This window comes from Zonotrichia albicollis, chromosome 1 (genome assembly GCF_047830755.1).
Source record: "Zonotrichia albicollis isolate bZonAlb1 chromosome 1, bZonAlb1.hap1, whole genome shotgun sequence".
Taxonomy (NCBI): domain Eukaryota; kingdom Metazoa; phylum Chordata; class Aves; order Passeriformes; family Passerellidae; genus Zonotrichia; species Zonotrichia albicollis.
The window spans coordinates 102,686,091-102,708,630 of NC_133819.1; the positions used below are offsets into that span (position 1 = coordinate 102,686,091).

The window sequence follows — 22,540 nt, forward strand, 5'->3', positions numbered from 1 at the left end:
TTATAAACTGCTTATTCTCTAATTCTGCACCTGTGTTCCATCACTTGACATACTAATCCCACTGTGGGACCTTCCAGTTCTTCAGACCTGCTTGGACTGGGAAAACTTGCCAACTGGCGGCAGCTTTGAAGTGTTGCTGTTGTTGGCTGTGCATCTTTGAAAACAAGCAAACAATAAAGTGTTTGTCCTTTTTCTATTAGGCCTGATGTAATATCACTTTTAATGAAGCAGCACGTGAATAAATAAAGCACATGATTTAAGAATGCATTTGAGAGTCACACATCTAAACACCCCCTGATTTCTGTAAAATGCAAATCCCTGCTCTAGTAGAAAATTATTACTGCTCATCATTCTCTTCAGTATTCACTCAAAAGGTATGACTCTCTTAATACCCTAATGAAGAGCTCAAATTAAACACATTCCAGTGAGAACAAAATAACCACACTTAAAGTAAGTGTGAGAATACTCTTATCATCTAATAGCATGTGAGAATGGCAAAGGTTTCAGTGCTTTTAGTGAGTTTTTTGACTAAGACTTAGCCAAGCAAACTAAATGGGGAGAAATTACTCTTAATACTTGTAATTAAGGCTGTGTAACTGTAGAAAGAGCAAACTATTTGTAAACTGTTTAAAGCACACAGGAAAAAAGCCATGGAGTGCTTTTAAAAATGGAAATTATTAGGCAACCCAGGGATTTCTTTAATTTGTTGATAGTGCTCATACTATTTGTGGCAGACTAATTAAGTGCTGGGAAATGATCTCCTAGTACACTGAATGTAATCCTGCAGTCTGTTATAGGTGAAACTAAAACCAATCACACAGAGCTGGATTGCTATGAAACCTGGCTGGGTACTTCTAGTACAGGCTTCACCTGTTCCACAGGTCATGATCAAAGTACAAATCAGCAATACTCACCTTTGGCTCTTGTCCCCAGCCAGGGGCACTGAAATCAGCAGACTGTTCCAGGGTCCAGGGGAGCAGATTGCAGGTGGCAAAGTGCATGGCTTGTGTCTCTCCTGGCTTGGCAGGGGGTGCTGAGAGCTGTGTGCTTGTGAGCTGGAAAAGAGAGGTGTGGGAGGGTGGGAGGTCTCTCTGGTGTTGGTGTGTCCCACCAGTGTGAGTTGCCCAAACTCCTCCTCACCACCCCCTTGTCTGTATGCACTCCTCTCCAGTGAGTGGCAGCAGTGTTTTCAAAACACTGATGTCTAGAGGCGAGGGATTGGGCTAAGCCTGTGTCTGGCACCTTGTTGCCTTCTGTTTTCCCTGGTTCTTTTGTCAGTTTTGCCTTCTCTGGACACCCTTATAGCTACACAGTCAGCTCTGTCTTGCATGAGAGGAATCGGAGCCCAAGATCTTTGCTCTTTCTGATCTCACAGACTAGAGCTTTGTGAAAATTTGAGTGAAATCGCAGAATTTTTAGCTTTGCAAAGAGAAAGAATATAAAACCAAAATAAACCTTTTTTTCAGTGCTCATATATTTATACTTTTCAGCTGAACTAGATAAAGTATCTTCATATTTTCTAGGGAGGAAAAATAACATCTGTTGCTATCGTTGCCCTATCCTGGTTGTTTGAGTCTGTGTGCCTGCTCCACACCACTGCCCAGAGGAGCACATCCTTCTGTATCCAGATTTCTTCTCTGAAGGGATCTCTGGGAGTGAGCCAGCTTCCGTGCCCTGAATGTCTGGCTGCTGGATGCAGTCACTGCTGCCTTCTCTTAATGGCATGCAGACAGAGGGAGGGTTTGAAAAAGCTGCTTTCTGCTTCTGTGGAAGGTGGTGTGCTAAGTTTGTACACATCTCAAGCCTATTTTCTGGAGTTTATTCTGGATATTGTCCTTCCCACAGCACTTGTGACATTCTAGTCACTGAAAAAAAAAAAATTTAGGTGGGTTTTTTTTAAATTTTGTTTTGTTTTTTGAAAGCTGAGAATGTGGGCAGAACCTTATGCCTAACAACAACAAATTGCTGTCTTCATTGTACTGTGCAAAAATTTCCTTAATCTCTGAGGTCAATAGTGTGAATGAAATGGTTCTTTAGTAACTTTAGGAAAAAATTAAAAAGTTAAAAAAACAGAAAGCAATTTCAGGGAAAAAGCATAGTTTACCTGGTGTGCAGTAAGTGGAATTGAAGATGCCAGCAATGGAATGCTGGGGTTTGTTTTCATAATGTTCCTCCTGTCTCTTTCTGTGCAAGATTTCCTAGTTTCCTATTCTTATTTATGACATTCATACTTTCTTGGGTATGGATGTGCTACTGCAGACACATTTCCTGCCTATTTCCTCCTTCCCCTTTGTCTGTGCTGAAAAATCCATGAAGAATTGTGTGCCCACTTTCCCTCCTTCAGATGAGACAAAAAGAGGAAAAGAGACAATGAAAAGCAAATTCCTTGTGCTGGTATGCTGCACACATTGAATGCTGCAGGACACTAGGTTGATGTTATTATTCATAACAGTATATTGTGTTGCAATAAAAGTAAGCAGAGGGTAGCTCTAGAGGCTGGAAGGATGCCTGTCACACTCTGAAGTTAAAACCTTGCCTCTGAGATGCTCCTTAGCAGAGAGGGCAGTGTTGCTTGGGATAGGAGACAAGAGAATTTTTCTGCCAATGAAAATGGACAAAACCCTTTTTTTCTTTAGGTTTACGAAAAATAAAACTACTACAAGTTTTCTTTTACTTTGAAAACTAAAGCAAAGCCAGTCTACCATATTTGAAAAAGGACTCATTAAATTATTATTTGTCCAGCTCAGAAGGTCTGGAGCAAACTTTGATCCTTTCAAACTCTGTGACTCTCTGGCTTAAGGTTGGCAATGCCCCCAGCAGCAGCAGGAAAAGTAGCCTTCTTTTGAGGCTGTTCCCTGGAGCCTTGACACTGTTTTCTGCTGTAGAGAAGAATAAGAGATATCTAAGGACCATTGGACTTGTTACCCTTTGTTCTCTTAGTGCTGCTAACCTGCAGTGTTCTGCTCTGCACATTGTTTCCTTTTCCTCATCCATTTTTGAAGTGTTCTACAGTGATGGGGGAAGAAGGGCGGTTCTGCTTCAAAAGGAAGAATAAAAGATGGCAGAATAAATTCAAACATGAAATATCCTTGGAAACTTGGGTTAAAACCCGCTAACCAACCATTACAGCAAACAAATAGATAAATAAAATATTAAACAAAAGCACAAAAGCCCTTTCCATTAGCTAGCTGTCTTGGGTTTCATCTGGAATACATTCCCCAAGGATATTCTAGTGCTTTGGGTTTTGCTGTTTTGCTGCCTCATTGAGAAAATAAATTTGAAATTAAATGAGGTTAAAATAAGAGTGGTTTTAAGCCTGTGTGTGTTGCATGGGAAGATTGCCTGTAGGTGTTTCTGATATATCTAAGCAGATAAAAGAAGTCATGATTTTTACAAAAATTAGGGGACGTGTCATCCTTGTGAAAAAGATGGTAAAAAAATATATGAAGCAATTCAGCCAATTTAAATTTGTTTTGTTACCTGTGTATCATTTTAAATAAATCTTTCATGGGACAAAAAATGCAGAAATTTCCCACATTTTCTTTCTCCAAGTCATTATTTTTTCCCACACATCTCTTAACTTGCTGTTTAATAATCAGGTCATCTTCACATATAGAGACTGATTTTTTTTCTTTTATTTTCATCATTGCTATTCATTTCAGCAAACTATCAAAGCCCATTAACTCGATGCAAGGCTTTCCAGTTATTTGTATAGACTTTGCATCAGGCTCAGAGACACAGGTTTTACCATCAAGCAAAGCGAGCTGGGATCTGGCCCTGCCTCCAGCAAGATGCTGGATCAGTTATATCCCAGGTGCACTAAGGGGTGTTTCCCATGGTGTTTTCTATCTTAAGTTACATGATTAATTTAAAAAAAAAAAAAAACAGTGCTCCTCCAGCCCCCCAGTTCTAAGTGCTAATCACGAATCAAGATACCAAGAAAAAAAAAAAAAAAAAAGAAAGAATATGGATTAGGCCTGTGAAGCAGCTGCTTTTAGGATCCTCAGTTCTCTGTGAGAGCCCTTCTGACACATATCTGGAGCCCCAAAGCTCCCAGGAAAGCCACAGGCTGGAAGAGGTGACTGTTCACATACAGCTGCTAATCATTTTACCATAGCCATTGTCTTCTCAATGCTCACCTTAAAGCAATGTGCATATGTGTGCACACACAAATGTAGTGTCAGTACTATTGCCCTTTGCTCTATATTCCTCCTCTGCTCATTTTATTAGTAAAAGTTCCCACTCATAACATCTCCTCAGAGGAGAATTAGCATTTTTGATGATGATTATTTTTCCGGTTAACATGGAATGAGTCAAGTTTTCTTTTTATTGGAAAGCAATTTTTGTATCTCACGATAGTAATTTATTATTTTCCTCAGAGGAGAAAATACACAGTAAATCTTTCCCATGACATTATTGTGAAGGGATCAAATTTGTGCTCTTTATTCAGTAAAAAAATCTGTTGAAAGCTGGTATGAGTGGAAGGCAAGTAAAGGCTTGCAACATCTGATCTTTCTTCTTGATATGACTCTTTCCTGGTATGTAGTCAGCAATCACTTTCTTCATCTAGACAGAATCCTGGACCACTGGCCCTAAGTTTCTGTTTTACTGGTGGTTTTAGTCTCTTCAGCATGCACAGCAAATTGTAGCAGCCCAGATTTCCCCTTACTTCTCCTTGAGGAGTGCCCTGGTTTAGGGCAAATTTGTTAAAGAATCTGCAAAGGAGGGCCCCTCCAGAAAGCAAAACCCACATGGCCCCTCCCCCCAACTGGTTCGGGAAGAATTCCTTGGAGAGAGGTGGAAAGAACCTGTTTATTTGACAGACACAGCACCCCCAGCACACAAAATGAACAATACCCGATGACACCGCTCTGAGAAAGATGGCAAAATCAGAAAGTCTCTTTCGGGGGTGGTTGCTCTGTTCTCAGTCCCTCCGGCGCTGGGGCAGCTGCTGCAGCCGAACCTTCGGTGTTCCCGGGTCCCAGTCCAGAGCAGGTTTGAGATGGTCACAGAAACAGGAGAGGAGAAACAGTCCAAGAAAGAATTTGGACTGTTTAGCTAAACTAGCTAATAAGCAGAAGGAAAAGCGAGAGCAGAAGCAAGAGCAGAAAAGAGAGCAAGCAAAAGCAGCAAGCTGAAAGCAAGAAGCAAAAACAGCCCTATGTACTGCTCGTCTCTGTGTTCCTGATAAGACAAACCCAAACAAAACTTCCACTCTTCAGAGCCGGTCTTAAAGGCACAGAACAAATGAATGGGGATACAAGCATCATAACGTCACCCCAGGACAAGGAGTTGCTTTAAAAATTAAATAATCTGCTGTCTTGCCTTACACATTTGGCTCCCTGGGGTTTTGCAGGGAGTGTGACAGTGCTGAGCTCTGTTTGTACATCAGAGCAGTAGAAAGGCTCCTGCTCACTGAAGTGGATGTGATACAGCCCAGAAAACAATCTTAAGGGTGAGCATCCTGAGCTGCCCCTTCATCCCTCAGGGTGGCTGTAACTGGGGAGCTTTTCTGGGAACACTCCTGGACAGGCATTGGGAGTGGTGGAGTGAGCTGCCTCTGTCTCAGCAAGGAGCACAGTGAGATACGGGTGAAGCATTTGGTGCAGATTCCTTGCCTGCCGTGTTTTGATGTGTTTTGAGTGTGGATTAGCTCTGCTCTGGTCATGCAGACAGAAAAAGAGCTGGTGGCTGAAACACAGCAGTTGGGTCTTGGGCTGTGCTTTAGTTTCATGTGAAAGGAATCCTGTGCACTCAAAGATTGCTCGGTGGTGCAAACCAAAGCATGGTGAAAAATTGCCCAATAAATACTCTCCAGTTCTGAATTAAAACATCAGCATGAACACAGCAGAGTAGTAATATGCCGTACTAGGAGATCTCATGCTAAAATAAAGTGTTGTCATTATCCCAGATGATAGACTGGAGATAAAATTACCAAGTGATGAGTGCAGGGTGCAGGCTAAGTACTTTGAGTCAAGGGAAGAGGAAGTGTAAGAGCTTTATTTCTCAAAATAGACAGATGGATGCTCAATGCCAAGGTACCATTGTCTGATGTCCTTCACATGAGAGAAATGATTATTTCTGTAAGAGTCACATTGCATGTAACTAACTATTGGATAGCCAAGAGTAAGTAAATATTAACAGTATCTCCATGGTACTGTGCAGCAAGTAAGAGAATGTTCTTCCCTATGCCACCTACATTTCTCCAGTCAAAACTACTGTTTAGTTTCACAAAACCTGTGGGTTTATGTTTGTTAAACAACAAAAAAGTAGAATTTCTTTAAAAAACCATAGATGTTTTAGTTTTTGTTTGGAAGAAAATATAAGCTTGCTACAAGGAACAAGCAACTGTAAAAGCTGTTAGTAATATATGAAGCTGCTGAAACAAATATGTTCCGAATATGGCAGTTTTTATCAGGTGTGAACATTTCAGCTCATTAGTAATGGTAACACTTGTTAGTCACTTGTTAGTAAGTACTGAGGTGATAAAGGAGAATTCACAGCAGAGCAATGTTTCCCAATCCATTGAAAATAGGCTGCAGACCTTCGAGTGGTTTATGTAGTGTGTGTGTCTCTACTGAAAAAGAATCTGTAGCGGGACAAGCTAATGTATTAATTCAATTTTTTGAAAGCTGTAAGGTGTCCATTCAAGAAACTCAGGTACCCCAACTAGTCTGGCTGGGCTGGACTCTGCAAACTTCTGCCCTGTTCTCTGTTGTTTGAGAAGCAGAGCTGAGAGAAGTGGCACCTGCAATGGAAATGTTTAGCAAACTGTTTCTTTCTGTTTCTGGAGTATTCTGTACCTCTGTTTTGTATCTCTTGAATATGTGAAAGGGTTTTTCCCCCTTTTTTTATTCCTCATGGTTTGAAGAATACTAGTAAGTGTCTCAGGCTTAAGATCAAAGTTTTGAAATTGATAGGAATATTTTAGTCATTACAAATTCAGCTGTTCTTCCGAAATTCTTTTCCTTCAAAATGTTAGGATAAAGATCATTGAAGTTACTATTGCAAGAATATCTGCCTGTTTCTGAAGTATCATAACAGGTTTATATATGTCACACCTGCATGTTACTCATGAGCTAAGTGTGATGGGGTATGTCTGGTACCTTGCTCGTTCCTTCAGAGAGTCTGCATGACTCTCTGTGACACCCCACAGACAGAAAACCCAGAAAAAATCTTTTTTAACTTTGGATTGATGGAATTAAGAGCTATTTTTTTCTATTCCAGTCTTTGGAGACCTTCATATAGTTCTGATTGTATACTTGAATTTTGACAGGCTCACCTAGTGCTTACTGAAAATTGTCAAACATTGTCTTTTGGTTCAGTTAAGCCCCATTTTCCCTGTCTGGTCCTTATGTCAGATCGCAATGAGGAAGGAATGCAAGAATTATTATTCTTCCTGTTAGAAAGCCTCAAGAACAGAGTCAGGCACAGGTATGTAGTTCTTAAAGTAGCCACTAACTCTGGAGAAATGAGAGGGCAGCAAGTAATTGGTAATCACTGCACATAGTCCTGGGGACCACAGGATCCACAGGGACCTTCATGCACCCGTGCATGGGAATGGAAAAACAAGGTATGAGTTTCAATTACAATGCATGCCAGACTTCTCCCTCAACAGCTCTCTGCAGCAGTGGCAGATAGGGCATGGTACGGCTCAAGGTGAATAGTTGTGCAACCTCCATAAAAGAATGAAAATAATTTACCCAGTATTCTTCCCCAGTGTTGGTCACTTTTAACACCCAGCTAGAGAGGGTGCTGGGGCATCTTGTCTAGCCTGTGCTTTTGTCCAAGGTTGGATCAGATGATCCTTGATGTCCTTTCTGACCTGGTATTCCATGATTCTGTGATCCCGTGAATGTTTCATTGTGTGTTTTCCCTGTGCCCACCAGTGCACTTCAGCAGCAAGGCACCCCCATGTTTTGTAAAGGTGAACAGCCCAGCAGTGGTGTGTGAGTCCTCTCATCCTTAATAAGTTCACAGTAAGCAGAGAGTTGTAACCAAGCCAAACTAAATATGGCAGCTGCCTTGTGAATAAAAGCCTACTTGTCAAAGAAGGCAACTTTTGACTTAAGGAAGATGTCCTGGATTTTATCTTATTGAATCTCCTATTCTTATACTCTCATTCCTATACTAGGACTTCATTGAGTGCATATGTGAGCAAGGTGTGCGTGTTACTATTGCTCCTATTAAATGTGAGCAGAAATTCTGGGAGTGCATTATGCTTCATCTCTTTGAAGAATATTGAAGCTAGAGCTGTTAATGTGAAACAGAATTTTTGGAATAAATGAGGATGGTTGGGCACTCTGGAGAAAATATTTGGGAAAAAAACTTAATTACATGGGTACCAGATTAAGGCATTCTTATAAACAGTTACAGTATTTTTGTTGTAGTGCTAAAAGAAAAAAGAAAGGGAAGCCACCTTAACTTAGTAACTCAAGTGTAGTAGTTGATTGATTCTGAAAGTCAAGGGGTGAATATTTTCCCCAGTCTTAGCAGAGAGAAAGACTGAATTGAATAGCCAAATTCCTATTGATTTCCTTGGGAGCAGGATCAAGTCTTTAATTCTTGATTGACTCCTTTTTTTATTTTAATGAGAATTATGTGACTTAAACCCTGTTTTATATTTTGGAAGCAACGGATAAGATTTAAATCAAATAGTAGGTTTTCTAGACTTTTAACAGTGCTATTCTTTTTAGAGCTTCTGTTACCTCAGGGTATTTACTTTTGGCTCTTAGTGTGGTGTAGAAGTTGATACTATTGTGAATGGAATTGGCAACTCTTAAAACCCAATGTTTAGATCATAAACATTTTAAAATAAGACTCCATAAAAAAGATTTGTTTTTTTAATATGAAATGTTAGTTGTGCTCTTGGCAGGCTTTGCTTCAGAGGAGTCAGATGCATTTCAAAGAGTATTCTGGTGGCCAGCTACAGCCAAAAGATTATTCCAAACCAATGGAGACACAATTCCCTTTCCTCTAAAGCTTTTTTCCTTTCTCTCTCTCTCTCTCTCTACCCTCTCTCTTCAGTAGGACTCTATCTATATATTACAAATGAGGTGTAGCCAATCATGGGGTGAACAATTCATACACATGTGAATACATACATATACATTCATATACATAACAGTGGAAGGCACAGAAACTCAGACTAAAGATGTCAGTACTGGTCTTTGCTTTAGGAAATGCTGTTGAGATTTCTTTTCTTCAACACTCTTCAAATCTTTGGAGTTGGCTACTCTTCCAGAGTCAGCAGGATTGCACAGAATATATGGAGAATTGCTTGTGTCTGCCCTGCCACCTGTGGAGTGGCACAGTTACCTTTTTAACAATGGCTTGATTCATAGGTGTTGTTTAAATCCACTGTTACATCTGTTACTCTCTTACACTCCAGAGATGAGCAGAATACAATGGGTTTGGGGGATACATGAATGGAGCGGATCTTTATTTATCTCAATCATTTATGGTTCATTGTCCTAGACATTATTTTAGTTTTTCACATTTATTTGAAATAAATGTGTGAGAGTATTTCTTGTCCTGCTTCAGAGGTATCTTTAGAGGACTTCTACTGTGACATCTCTATTTGCCTGAGGTGGGGCAAAACTTCTGCCTGCACAACTACATAAGGCAATACACTCATCACACTGAATTAATATTTTATGAAAAGAAGATCTCGCTATTCATCAATCAATCTTCATTGCTCAGTTATTCCAGAACAGAATTTAACTTCTTTTTTTTCCCCATATAGTGAAAGTAGAGATTTCTCCACCTTGCTTTTGAAGTCTCTTTCTGCTTTGTGTTTTGCTGGATATGGGCCTGAAATCTCTGCCTGCTTTGCACTGACTGGGGGCAATTAAAAATGCTGCATAATGTCACTCAAAGGGAATTTTTTTGTTCCTCATTTGTATTTCCCTTTAGGTGATGGAATGCATCGGCAACACGAATTTTTGTCACTTCTCTGATTTTGAGAATTCAATGAATGATTGAGATGAATCATTCAAAAAGAGCTATAGTTGCTTACATGGCATAGAGTCCTGTTGCATTTCCCACAGCAGCACAAAAGGAAAGAGAGCAAACTATGATGCAGCTTCATCTCCTCCTACACATTTGTAGAGCAGACCTGCATGACTTGAGATATTTGTGCTCTTAGTAGCCTGTGTTTATAATGACCTCATAGTAGTTAAAAAAAAAAAAAGACTGGCAAAAAGCTAAAAATCTACAAAGAGCTTAATACTAAAAACCTAGTTCTTGAAGTGTGTGTGGGAGTTATTTTGGAGAAAATCTAGGTAAAATTTGAAGTCCATATTAAGTGCATCAGAAATTCGAAGTCCATATTAAGTGCATCAGAAATACTGAAGGCAATTCTTTGAATGAGTCTGCACATTTGAGTAGTTTGTGGGGCTGAGTCCTTGATAGTTTTGAGATAGATTCCTTTACAGATGTTTGTATGAATATAAAGGGTTAACAATAAGGAAGGAATACATGTTCATGCTTTTGCTTAAAAATAAAAGGGCTGGATTTCAGAAGCAGCTGTAAAGCTTTCAGCAAGAATCAGGCAAACACTACAGTAAAGTGAAAAGCTGAAATGTGAAGAGTGCATGATGTGAGATGCCAGCTCAGTGCTTCCAGATCACATTGCTCTAGCAGAGGAGACCACCCTTGGAATTGCAGTGAACTGTAGCTGCTCTGCAATGTCAAGTTGTGTAGGCTGATACCCCTCTCCCTGTTTTGTCACCTGGTGGTAACCTCTGTCAACATTCTCCACTCTGGAGACAACTTGTCTTATTTACAGGTACTTCTCTAGGGGTGGAAAAATCTCCTCAATATACAAATCCCAGCTGCACAAGGAAAGGAAAAGAGTGTTCATAGAAAAAAGATCCTTTACTGAGGGTGGTTTTTTTTTCTCCTCTTTGTGCAGGTTCGACATGGGAGAAAACATTACGGCAGATTGGTTTTGAAAGGTAAGCCGTAAATTTATTTCCTTACTAGTGCAAAAAAGTGAGGAAGAAAAACTGCAGAGACAAATGTGCACAGTTATTTATTTTAGTTGATTGAAAATATCAATGACCTCAAATTTAGAGTGGAAGTCATGCAGTGTCATGCACATATGTGTTCAGCTCTTCTGTTTGTGTCCTCTTCTCTTTCCTGAGTCAATCTGAAGCAATATTCGTTATATGAACTTGGCTCATCATGTGGTTTGCTGGTGGCTGTACAGCATGCTGGTATTAAAAAAGAGACTTACCTTTTGGCCACAAGTCTTACTTATGAATGAAAATATTGCTCTCACTCATATTTTTTTCCATGAGACTTCTAATCTCTGACATACGAGTTGACAAAAGTAAATGAAATTGAAAGAGGAGCAAAGCTGGCAGAGACCTTTTCAGTGCCAGAGGAAAATTCAATATGCAGCGTTCCTCAAGTGCAAGAATTTCTTGCAGACAAACTTAGCCACAAGGTCATCAAACCAGAAACACATGTCTGTCTTGTAAATTAAACAAGGCCAAGTCCAGTAAAGAGTGATGTAAAGTAAAGAAGGATTCAGGTGCTCAATGTCATCTTTATTCTTCTTCAAATGGTAAGCAGAAGAATCTCCTCTCCTTGAAGTTCTGGATATTGTTGAAAATTAAACACTCAGTTGCTAAGTTTGATGTCCTCAAAAGTTGTTTTTTTTAACAGGCTGTTTTGTTTTTTTCCCAAGTTACATCCACTTTGGTCCCTGATGTACATTTAATTCAGCGTGATACCACAGGACACTACAATAAACCTTTCATCGCCCAAATTGTGAATTAGCATCTCTTGGTGCATCTGTTGGTGCTGCTTCTCTCCATCAAAAACAAAAAATTATTTTGAGGAGTTCTAGAATGAATTGATACTCTGTGTCTGTGTTTTGAAAGAGAGAATGGATAAGGGTCAGCATCTTTTTAGCTGAGTTCATTAGACATTCTGTGGTGATAATTTCCAACTTCTGAGATGTTTCAAAACAAGAAGAAGAATCCATGCTAGCTGTGCCTATGCAAGGTATATACCAGAAGAAAGATGGAGAATTACTGGTAGACTAAATTACAGCAGAGAAGCCTTCCTGAGAGGAGGCAAGTATGTAGAAGGGATTTCTGTGCAGATACCATTATTGCCACTCTAGTTGGAAAAGCAGAAAGGCTTTCACACGGCACTTCTGCACCTTGAGAGATTGATTGTCACTCTGGGGTTACTTTATTTGAAGCAGCACATTAGTTAGCACAGATGAGGTGAAGATTTGAATGGACTTTGCTTGCCATAGTCATAGAATCAAATGTGTTCTCATATCAGCTTTTCCAGAGAACCAGAAAGGAGGAAAAAAAAGGAAGATAAAGCCTTTCATACAGATACAACAATTAAGATTGGGGTTTTAAAAATAGTAATATCCATTATTCTGTGTATTTTTAACACAATATTTTTTTTATGACAGGAATATATCATAGAATCATTGAAGCATAGAATGGCTTGAGTTGTAAGGTACCTTAAAGGTCATCCAGTTTCTACCCCCCTGCCATGGGTTGTTTAGAGCCCCATCCAGTCTGGCCTATAACAAAAGGTGTGGGGCATCCACAACTTCTTAAATTAGTTGAGTAAAAGGTTAATGAGAAACATATATGAGAAGTTCAGTGTTAAGTCCTTTATAGCAATATTTTCTTAATATCATATGTCACTGCTTAAGATCAGTACTTTTTGTATCTTAAAGAATAGTTTCCAAAGCAAACACATTCCTATATGTAGTACCTGGATGCTGGAATCACACTTGAATTGCAGTCACAGAAGCAGAAATCTCAGGTCTGCAGATCTCTTAAAGCTGAGAGCTTATTCTGGGGATGTATTGCTACATCCTTTCCCTAATCTTATTCTCTTCAGTAGAAATCCCTTTTTGGCCACAAATAGAGACCGGTTAGTGGGCTATATCTGTGTTAGCTCTGATCCAATACAGCTGTTCTTGTGCTATTTATTTAAACTCTAGGGAAAAATGCAGCAGAAGTGTGTCTGGCTATTTAAAATTTTATTCTCTGCAAGCTTTTGACTTAGGCACACCTGAGTCAGCTTTGAAATATCAGTAGCATTTAAATGTGTTGTTTGAGCAAGAACATTCTCATTCAGGAGGGAGGAAGCAAGATTCTTAGATACACAAAAGGTGAAACATGAAGTAATGCCCTAAGGAGGAATTATCTTTCCTTTAAACCCGGAAGATATTAATTGTTCTCAACAAACAGTTTTAGAGTGCATTGAGGAACAGGAGACATAGACAGTCAGTTTACATTGCAGAAAATTAATCCCATATAATTTACAGGTGATGTCATCGCTGCTTTGTGGCTACATGGTGTTTATTCTGCAGTAGTAGAGTGTTTACTTTACTGTTGTCTTCATATCCTGAAAAACAATGTGGCACCAAGAGATCTGACTGCAAGGCTTTTATGTAAGCATTACTTGTGAGCTGAGGATGCTGCGTTTCAATGCAAGGGAAATTAAAAATGCTGGAGCTCAAGTAAGGTAGCTTTATATCCAGGAAATGACTGGAGTTAAGAGCTTTTCAATTAAAAAGAGTATATGTGGGTTTGATAGATATAAATGAAGGTCTTTATGTTATTGATTGTCTTTTGAGACATTACAAATAAACTAATTGTAACATACTATGTTACTCACCACCTTTGTCCAGCATGATCTAGACTGCAGTTCCTGACTGCAGGAAGAACATTAAGGAGCAATTTTGAGATTTAGGAAAAATATTGTATTGCATTGTGCTGTCCTATAAGAAACATAGTTTAAAATGCTGAGCACATGTGATACTTTTGTGCGATGCAAGCTGTCACCTTAATGGTTTTTAAAAAAATGTTCAGTAAGCCAGTGCAAGTAGACTTATGGATAAATAGGATGACTTTTTTGCAGCTGTTAATGTGGGTACTATTGTTCATTATGGATGCATATTACCATGGCACCCACATATGCATAAAAATGTCTGGAAAGCAGTAAACTCTCTTGTAGTTTGTTCCAAACATGACTAAAAACTTGGTTTAGAAAGCATTGTTCATCTCAATGGCTTAAGATTTTTTGGTCATATTCAGTGAAAATCATAGGATCATGGAATCAGTAAGTTTGGAAAAGATCTCCTAAATCATAGAGTCCATCCTTTAAGCAAACACAACCTTGTCAACTAAGTCAACATAGCAAAAAGTGCCACATCCAGATGTTTGTTGAACACTTCCAGGAATGGAAACTCCACTGTTTCCCTGGGCAGCTGTTCCAATGCTTAACCACCCTTTCTGTGAAGAAATTCTTCCTGATGTCCAACTTGAGCTTCCCCTGGCACTGCTTGAGGCCATTTCCTTGTGTCCTGTTGCTGGGAGGCTCACTTGAATTCCCAAGTGGAATAGTTATGAACAATTAACCATGACTGTCCTTGTTTCCTGGCTACTCTGGCAATTAAAGAGAGCTTAATGCACAAAGCCTGTTAAAATTCAAAAAGAAAGAAGATCAGTTCAGTCAGAGAGCTGGTCTCCTGTAGTGCAGTCAGTAGTGTCTTTCCAGCTCATGGCTGGGGTGAGGCTTGCAGTGCAGAGCCTGCAAAGTGCCACCACCAGCCCTGGGGAAATGCTCCTGGGGAAATGTTACCACACTGTGGAAAATTCAAACTAAAAGAAGACTTCTTTAAACACCTAAATTTCTCTAATTTGAGCTACCAGATGAAGTCTATGTCCTTGTCTCATAGATTCAAGTAGTGATTACAGGAATGTCTTCTGTTTTTACATATTTGTTGATCTATAAATTATCTAACAATTTTAAAACTTTAAATGAATTATGTTGGACCTCTTAAATCTCATTTCCTGCAGGGTTTCCAGACTTCCAGTACTCCTCTTACTATGCTTCTCTGGGTTATAGTTTGTAATGTGACTAGTAAGTTACTCAGCTACTTACAACACTTCTACTCCGTTTTTGCATTTGTTCCCATGGTGCTTCTCCTGTGCGTGTAATGCTTTACATTATGGTTCCACAAAGCAGACTTAAGGAAGATTTAATAACTGCTATTACATGTGAAGTAAATATCAAATGTTTTAGAAAATATATATTTGAAGAATAACAGATGTGTGGTTATTACACTTTTGGCAACCTTCAATAAGTATGTTTTTCATAGTAAATAGTTGTTTCAAGGATAGAGAAAGGAACTTTTTAGCACCAATTTCACAGTAAAAGGAAATTATAAAAATGAAAAAGTTTTCTATATCAAAGATACAAGTTTTGTTTGGTTGATAGCTTTAATCTGATACTGAAATTGTTGTTATTTTCATGGTATGCAAAAACTATTAATTAGAAGTTACATATATATATATATATATGTATGTGCAAAATTAGGTGACTTCTACCCTGTGTAATGCTAATAAGAGCTCTCTGCACCATTCTTAGTACAGCAGCAACATCTATGTAGAAAGTGCACCAGCAGCATCCCAGACTCTCTCTGAAGTGATGCTGAGGGTGATCAGCAGTGAAAGCTGCTCCTGTTCATAAAATACTTTGTATTGAGTTGTGAGCTTGTTATGCTTTTTGTAACCCTTTTACTGTTTCTGAAAAATGAAAGGGTAGTTGGAGATTGCTTGCTCTCACACTGAAAGGAAAGGGTAAGCAGATAAGAGCAGGGATGGGAATAAGACTCCCAAGGAAAAAGACCTGAAGATTTCTATATCAAGGCTAGAGCTTGGATATGAAGATTGTCTCCTATTAAGATAGATTTCAGATCTCCTATGTACCTCAGTAACTCCTCCAACTGCTCTCCTAAGCACAGGGTGATAAGGAGGACACTCTGCATTGTTTTTATTTGAAGCAAAGTAAATGCAGCAGCCCCCTTTGCCGCAGCTGGGGAAACACAGCTAACCCAGGAGCAGATTAGCTGTCATCGCTGAGATGCATTTTTGTTCTTACACTGATCTCTGAGAGCAGAGGGATGTCTGCTTTTGCAGCTGCTCCACATATGCCCCTGCTCAGTCTAGCCAGAAACGCTGTGTATGTCTTTGCTACCCCTTGCAGAGACTGAGAACTCAATTTCCAAAACCACTCGTGACATGCGGTGAGCGCTGGAATCCAAATGCAAAAGAGGCACTTCCCAAGCACCTCCTTCCAGATTTAGGTTGCTAATGATGAGCCTACTGGTGAGAGCTGTTTTCTCTCTTTCCCCCTGCTTGCTTGGATATTTGATTGGTGCTTGGCCAGAGTTTCTCTGGGTGACAGGAATAAACAGAAAGGAGAGAATATCACTAGATTCTATAAACATTCAGTATGCACAGTTCTGGCTTGGAAATCAAAGCACCATATGGTTTTCCAAAGTGACATCCCCCTCTTCTCCCCACGCTCTTTGGTGATTTAATGTGAAGAATAAATATATACTTGAAATATAAAGTCTTATCCTGATACCATGCTCCATTATTTCAAGACTTTCTTCACATATATCTGAATCCTTATAATCCTTTCTTGGGCAAGGCTCCCATTGACATAATTTTGGGAGCATTGCCTCAGCCAGGGGCTGCATGAGGCTGTACGAGGTCTAATCCTTGGAAGGTTGTTTTAAAGAAAACAGTGCAGTTCGAATGCATTTCACAAATGTTGAATAATTTGAGAAGACAAGGTAAAAATGGATGCAGTGGTGCAATCAAAGGGTCTTGGAAAACCCCTGCCAGGCACATCTTTCACCATTTTGGAAAAAAATAGCTGTATTAGTAAAGTTGATTTGGTCACCTGTCCCTCGAAGCACTTAAGCAAGTGCTTATATTTTCAGTGCCCAGGCATTTACTTTGACAGAGTTCTCTTCCACACCATACCATCCTTGATGTGCTTCAAATTGGAGAGATTAGATTAATTAATGACTTGCTTATACTTTCTATTCTTAATATATGATGGCCATCACACTTTTGTAGGAGTTAATCAATGTGAATTTATTCTGCAGTTTTGAATATTCCGTGGTTACATGTGCTATTTGAATAATATGGCAGATAAATGTAACATGAGGAGAGACTGAGCCAGTTCCACACATTCCCTTGGGAGGCTGTGAACAAAAGAGCAGTTTATTGCTCGTAACACAAGTGTTGTCTTCTGGGTGATATCTCTATTTGATCATTTCTCTGCTTGGTAAAACATGTCACTGAGGGCCTTATCCTCAACCCCCAACTGCTTTTAGGGTTTTTAGGGTTGAGGTTCAGAGATCCCCAAAGGCTACAGCTCCAGCAACGCTGGTGATGCAGAAGGCATGACAAGAGGTGCTGCACCAACTCTGAGCCCTCCTCACCTTTCTCATCTGGGCCAAACATGGTACTGGCTACCTCAGCCTCAGCCCCAGGCTGCCAAACCTAATTAATTGTTAGGGATCTGAAGGTGGAGGACTACAACTGAAAGCCTTATTCATGTCCTTCCAGCCGTAACACAGCAGTTCTTTTCTCAGGGTGTGATGAACAGCAGATGATTTGGCTTCCCACATGCATGCACTTGTGTCCAGGCGAAGGGTAGCACAGGGTGCTGAGTCCTGGGAAGACAGGGGGACTGAGGTTGCTTTAATTTAATTCTCAAAGCTTCTCTCTTTTTGTTACTTCATGGTGGCCCGGGTTGTGGAATTTGTGCATGTGTGTGCTGAAGTATTTGTCTTGTTTATAGTGTAGGAAATGGGGAAGAAATGTGTTTTCAGTTTTATTTGATATATTCTGCATGCCTGAGGTTCTCTCTTAAATTGAGTTTTCTTCGCTGCTCTGACAAAAAGCTAGACTTTGAAATAAAAGTCTGAGTTACAGAGAAAGCCAAAATAAAAATTGAATTTTATTTACAAAGAAAAAAAAATATTTAAGAAGATATGAGGAAAATCTAAGTAGCTTTTTTTTCACCAGCAATGTGTCAACTGAAATCTTTCAGTCTATATTAAATAGACTGGTTTAAAACAAGGTTTAAGTTGTTTCTATTTCACTAACTTACCTTGGATTTTATTCCAATGTTGACCTTTTTTTCCAGTGTTGTTGTATGTAGTCAGTTCAGTGTGCTCCCTCTGATTCCCTCTTCAAACAATACTTTGTATCAGGCATGCTGTAGTAGCCCATGAAGGGATTCTGGGAATAGTTGAAAGCTGCATCCATCAAGGGAGATTTGGACTGGACATCAGGAAGCATTTCTTTACCAAGAGGGTGGTCAAACTCTGGAACAGGCTTCCTAGAGAGGAGTTGATGCCCCATGTTTGCAGTGACTGTGAGCCTGCCCGAGTTGTTTGGACAATGTCCTTAATTAACATGCTTTAAATTTTGGTGGTAGAGCAGTTGGATGAGATGATCATTGTAGCTCCCTTCCAATTCAAATCTCCTCTCGTCTCCTCTTGTCTCCTCTTGTCTCCTCTCCTCTTGTCTCCTCTCCTCTCGTCTCCTCTCGTCTCCTCTCGTCTCCTCTCGTCTCCTCTCGTCTCCTCTCGTCTCGTCTCGTCTCGTCTCCTCTCCTCTCCTCTCCTCTCCTCTCCTCTCCTCTCCTCTCCTCTCCTCTCCTCTCCTCTCCTCTCCTCTCCTCTCCTCTCCTCTCCTCTCCTCTCCTCTCCTCTCCTCTCCTCTCCTCTCCTCTCCCTCTCCCTCTCCCTCTCCCTCTCCCTCTCCCTCTCCCTCTCCCTCTCCCTCTCCCTCTCCCTCTCCCTCTCCCTCTCCCTCTCCCTCTCCTCTCGTTAGAAGAAAAGCTGATTTTTGACAGATGTCATTTTTGTACATTTTGCAATATACTACCCTAGCTTTTGCATAATAAACACATTTCTTCCTAGCAACTATGTCACAGAATATTTTTTATTATATTGCTAGTGATGATTTTGTAGCCTCTATGTAGCATACCTGTGAGACTGTAAAAAACAATTCACCAAGGGAGACTTTTTTAATAGAAGCTTTTTAGATGGTCACCACATGGCTAAAAACACTTAGACCAGTAATTGCTTCCTTACTTGTGGGATTTTCTCAAAGCTGTTCTTATTAAGAAAAGTGATAAAACTATTGCAAAATAGGTAAACATTCACTAAAGTAACTTCATTTGTTTTGAGCAGTTTAAGAGATTTTTTTTGGGTTTTAACCCCCCATCTTTATGTTTAAGTGGCTGTCTTAATGGTAATATAAACAATCTCTACCTAAAATAATTACAGTATTCATGGCTATTCTCTGGTGTACATCACTGTAATATGCCAAGAAAGGAGTTTCTCTGGGTTGATTGCAGCTACTTTGACATCTTGTTTTTAAACAACTTAGAAAGCAGCAATGTGAATTTTCTAAATGTCTGAACACACAGTCCTTCATTATATAAGCAACTCAGTAGATTTCAAAGATATGTCTCATGAGAGTAAACATTATGGAACCAAGGCAAAAATTCATTGTTAGTAGTATAAATAAATAAACTAGTTTTTAGGGGATATAGTCAATTCTGTACAATTTAGAGAATTCTAAACTCTCTAACTTAGAGAGAATTCAAGCATTAAAAACCCACGGTGGACATCACACTGGGTAGTCCAGAGGAAAATCATGTAAAAAACTGTAAAAAATACAAGTATATCATGTAAAAAATACAAGCAAAGCATGTTCGTGTGATTACTGGGTTTTAATCCTCTGCCCAGACAGGCTGAAGTTCAAGAAGCCACTCACCTGTGGGAAGCTGGACAGTCCTGCTTCCTGTTCAGCCTCCTGTGCACCTCCTGTGCAGCGGGAGAGCTGGTGTACAAACATCCTGGAGGCAAATAAATCTCTTAATTGTGATAAATCTGAAATTCAGCTGTGTGTAGATGAGAAGATGAGAAGCACAGTAGTGTTACTACTAATTGCAAGATGACTTATGAATAAGAAGGTTACTCACTTTTTTCCTTTACTCCTTTTCTCCTTTTTAATTTTTTTTTATGAACTTGGAGAAGTTCATAAAACAAACCTGAAACTTGAAACTCATTTATTTATCAGCAAGGCTGAAGTTTCCTAACATACACCATAGTGTTTCTCTAACAGTAGAGCAGAGGTGTGTTTAGAAACCAAGACAAATGCTTTTATAAAACCATTTTCCAATGCTTCCAACACTGGGGATAGCTTTTGGGAAAAGGAATAATTTGATAGGCCAGGAAAAAAGAGCAATTAATATGGGTTTGTCACATCCTTCCAGTTTTAGAATTGCTCTCTGCTAGAACAATTTGGACTAAAACAGAAATTAAAATTTTACATTGCCTGTAAGAAGGTGTTTGGTACTAGATACACTCTACTGAAGATACCAAAGATATGTACATTTCAGCATGTAATGTTATTTAGTAAGAAACAAAAAATATTTTTTTTTCGTTTTCCTTGTGACATTGGTTTCTTCTTTTGCACGTCTAAAGACACATTCCCTGAAGTATTTTTATGGCTTTTCTGTTTTCTAGCTTGAAGTAAAAAACAAGTAAAGATTCTATGCCAAGAATAATCATGAATAGGTTCAAATTGGAATGATTTAAAATCATTGTTATTCTTCTCCTGACTTCAAACATTTAAGAGTGAAGTTGCTTCACATTTTGCATCTTCTCTTCATAGCTGTAAGGGCTGTAAATGGTTGTGTGTATCTTTGTAAGGAAATGTTGGTGACTGTCGCAGTCACATGGCTACAGAGGGAGAACATCTTCTAAGAATTTTGCATCCCCAGTAAAGCTTTTGAAACTATCAAAGTGATATTTGAGCTTTGCAGGACTCTTCTGCAGCACTCATAGTGTAACTCCATCTCAGTCTAGAAGGTGAATGGCTTTAAGCTACCTTTTCTCCAGCATGCCAGCCTGATTTCTGCACTGTGAGAGAGGATCAAGAGACGGTCAGAGATCTGATCCTGTACAATGCAGTCAGCCAAGCTGCCAGGGTAGGAGCAGTAGTGCAGATTTTATATTTCTTCCACATTGCTCTGCATGCAGCAGCATATCTGTCATCTTCTGCATCTGGCATAACTCCTTCCCTTCCCTCCCACTGTCACTGCAGTGTCATAACATTTCTTTCCTTTTGATTCAGCATGTGAAAAACTACTTTGGTTACTTTTCATTTATTTACAGTCTTCCTGTGGCTTTAGTGTATGTGTGTGTTTGCCATACGACTGCACCCCACTGCTATGTGGTGACATTGGCAAGTGATTGCACAACCAAAGATTAATTGCTGCAGCAGATGCAGTTTTGAAAGAGCAATCAAATCAGCTATAACTCTTAAATTAAATACTTGTCAGTGAAGAGGATAAAGCACACAAGTGCAAAAAAATGAGGATAAAAAGTCATGTAAAGATATAATGATAAAGCCTCATGCAATTAAAAGGTAAAAGAGTACATTTGTGGGTTCTGTCACAGTGGTTTTGCACATTCATTTCATAGTTTTCTTTTGGCTAACAAAGTGGGGTTTTTAAAGTAAAAATCTGATTTTTAAAAGTAAAATACCTATTAGTTGTACATTAAATGACACTCACTGTGGTACACTAGTTACAGCAACCCCACTGTGATCAAGTCCTAAAATGTATTTAAAGAGTGGCCAAATGCTCCTCTTTTTGAGAGCTCTGGAGCTGTTCAGAGTGATTAGAAAACTTAGAGAAACAGCATCAAGTATATGAACACTTTTCTATGTGTCCAGAGAAAGTAGCTGAGTGAACAGAAAATTCTAGCAGACTTTATATTTCATGGGAAGATTAGTCTTAGATGTTCTGGGCAAATGGTGAGCTAATGTGAAATAGTAGTGTAAAGTGGTGAATAGCTAATCAGAAAACAATAGAGGTTTCTTTAGTGAGGTTTCTATCTTTCTTTCAGAAAATGACATTTGTGTTGAAAAATTAATCTAGCCCTGGAAGACAGCTCCACAGGATCAGGTTTTTCCCATTTTTTTGACATGAGTAAATGTTCTGTACTGACTCTTCCAAGCAGCTAGTAAATATTCATTACCATATGCATATGATGAGAAAAGTGGAATGGAGGTGAACACCCTGAGTTCACTTGGGACTTTTGTGGTCTCTGCACACTGTCAGAGCACAAAGGAATATATGCTGTCATTATGGAACCTAGATGAATTACAGGAACTTACTGAGAAGCCAAGTTTTCCCTTCTCGGGCTGCCATTCAGAGAGAAAAAGACATGTGGGAGGAAAGCGATGCAGGGCTCGATGCTCACATCTGCTCCAGTTCAGTGCTGCTAGAAATTGGATCAGTCGGTCCCCATATTTCATTTCCTTTGGTAATCTTGACCTATAATATATAATTGGTATCAGCTGATCATCTGGCTCTCTCTTTCCATAACAAAATGAGTAAGCAAAGAACTTTATCCTTCTCTTTACTGTCTGAGAGATGATACAATTTTGAAAGACAAAAATCTCTATTAAATTCTAATTAAGTCTCTGAAGCATCCTCTTAGTCAATCTTATTTTGTTATTTCTGTTATGCCTTGGTTTGTTTTTTTTTAAAACTGCTGTAGGAATCCATGTGAGTCGATACAACTTTGTCAATCACAATATCATGACTTTTTAATGTGTTGTATCAGCTTTGTTCAAGGCTGAATTCCAGGTGAAGGTGC

At 39.3% G+C, this 22,540-nt stretch overlaps 1 protein-coding gene across 12 annotated transcripts in view; it reads left to right on the forward strand.

The window, feature by feature from the left end:
- PIEZO2 (piezo type mechanosensitive ion channel component 2) overlaps window positions 1-22,540 on the forward strand; it is a 286,911-nt gene that overhangs the window by 123,056 nt on the left and 141,315 nt on the right. For all 12 annotated transcript variants that reach the window (XM_074548447.1, XM_074548409.1, XM_074548364.1 and 9 more), the window contains exon 4: window positions 10,916-10,958. In XM_074548447.1, coding sequence (XP_074404548.1) covers window positions 10,916-10,958 — 43 coding nt within the window. The remainder of the gene's footprint in view (window positions 1-10,915; window positions 10,959-22,540) is intronic.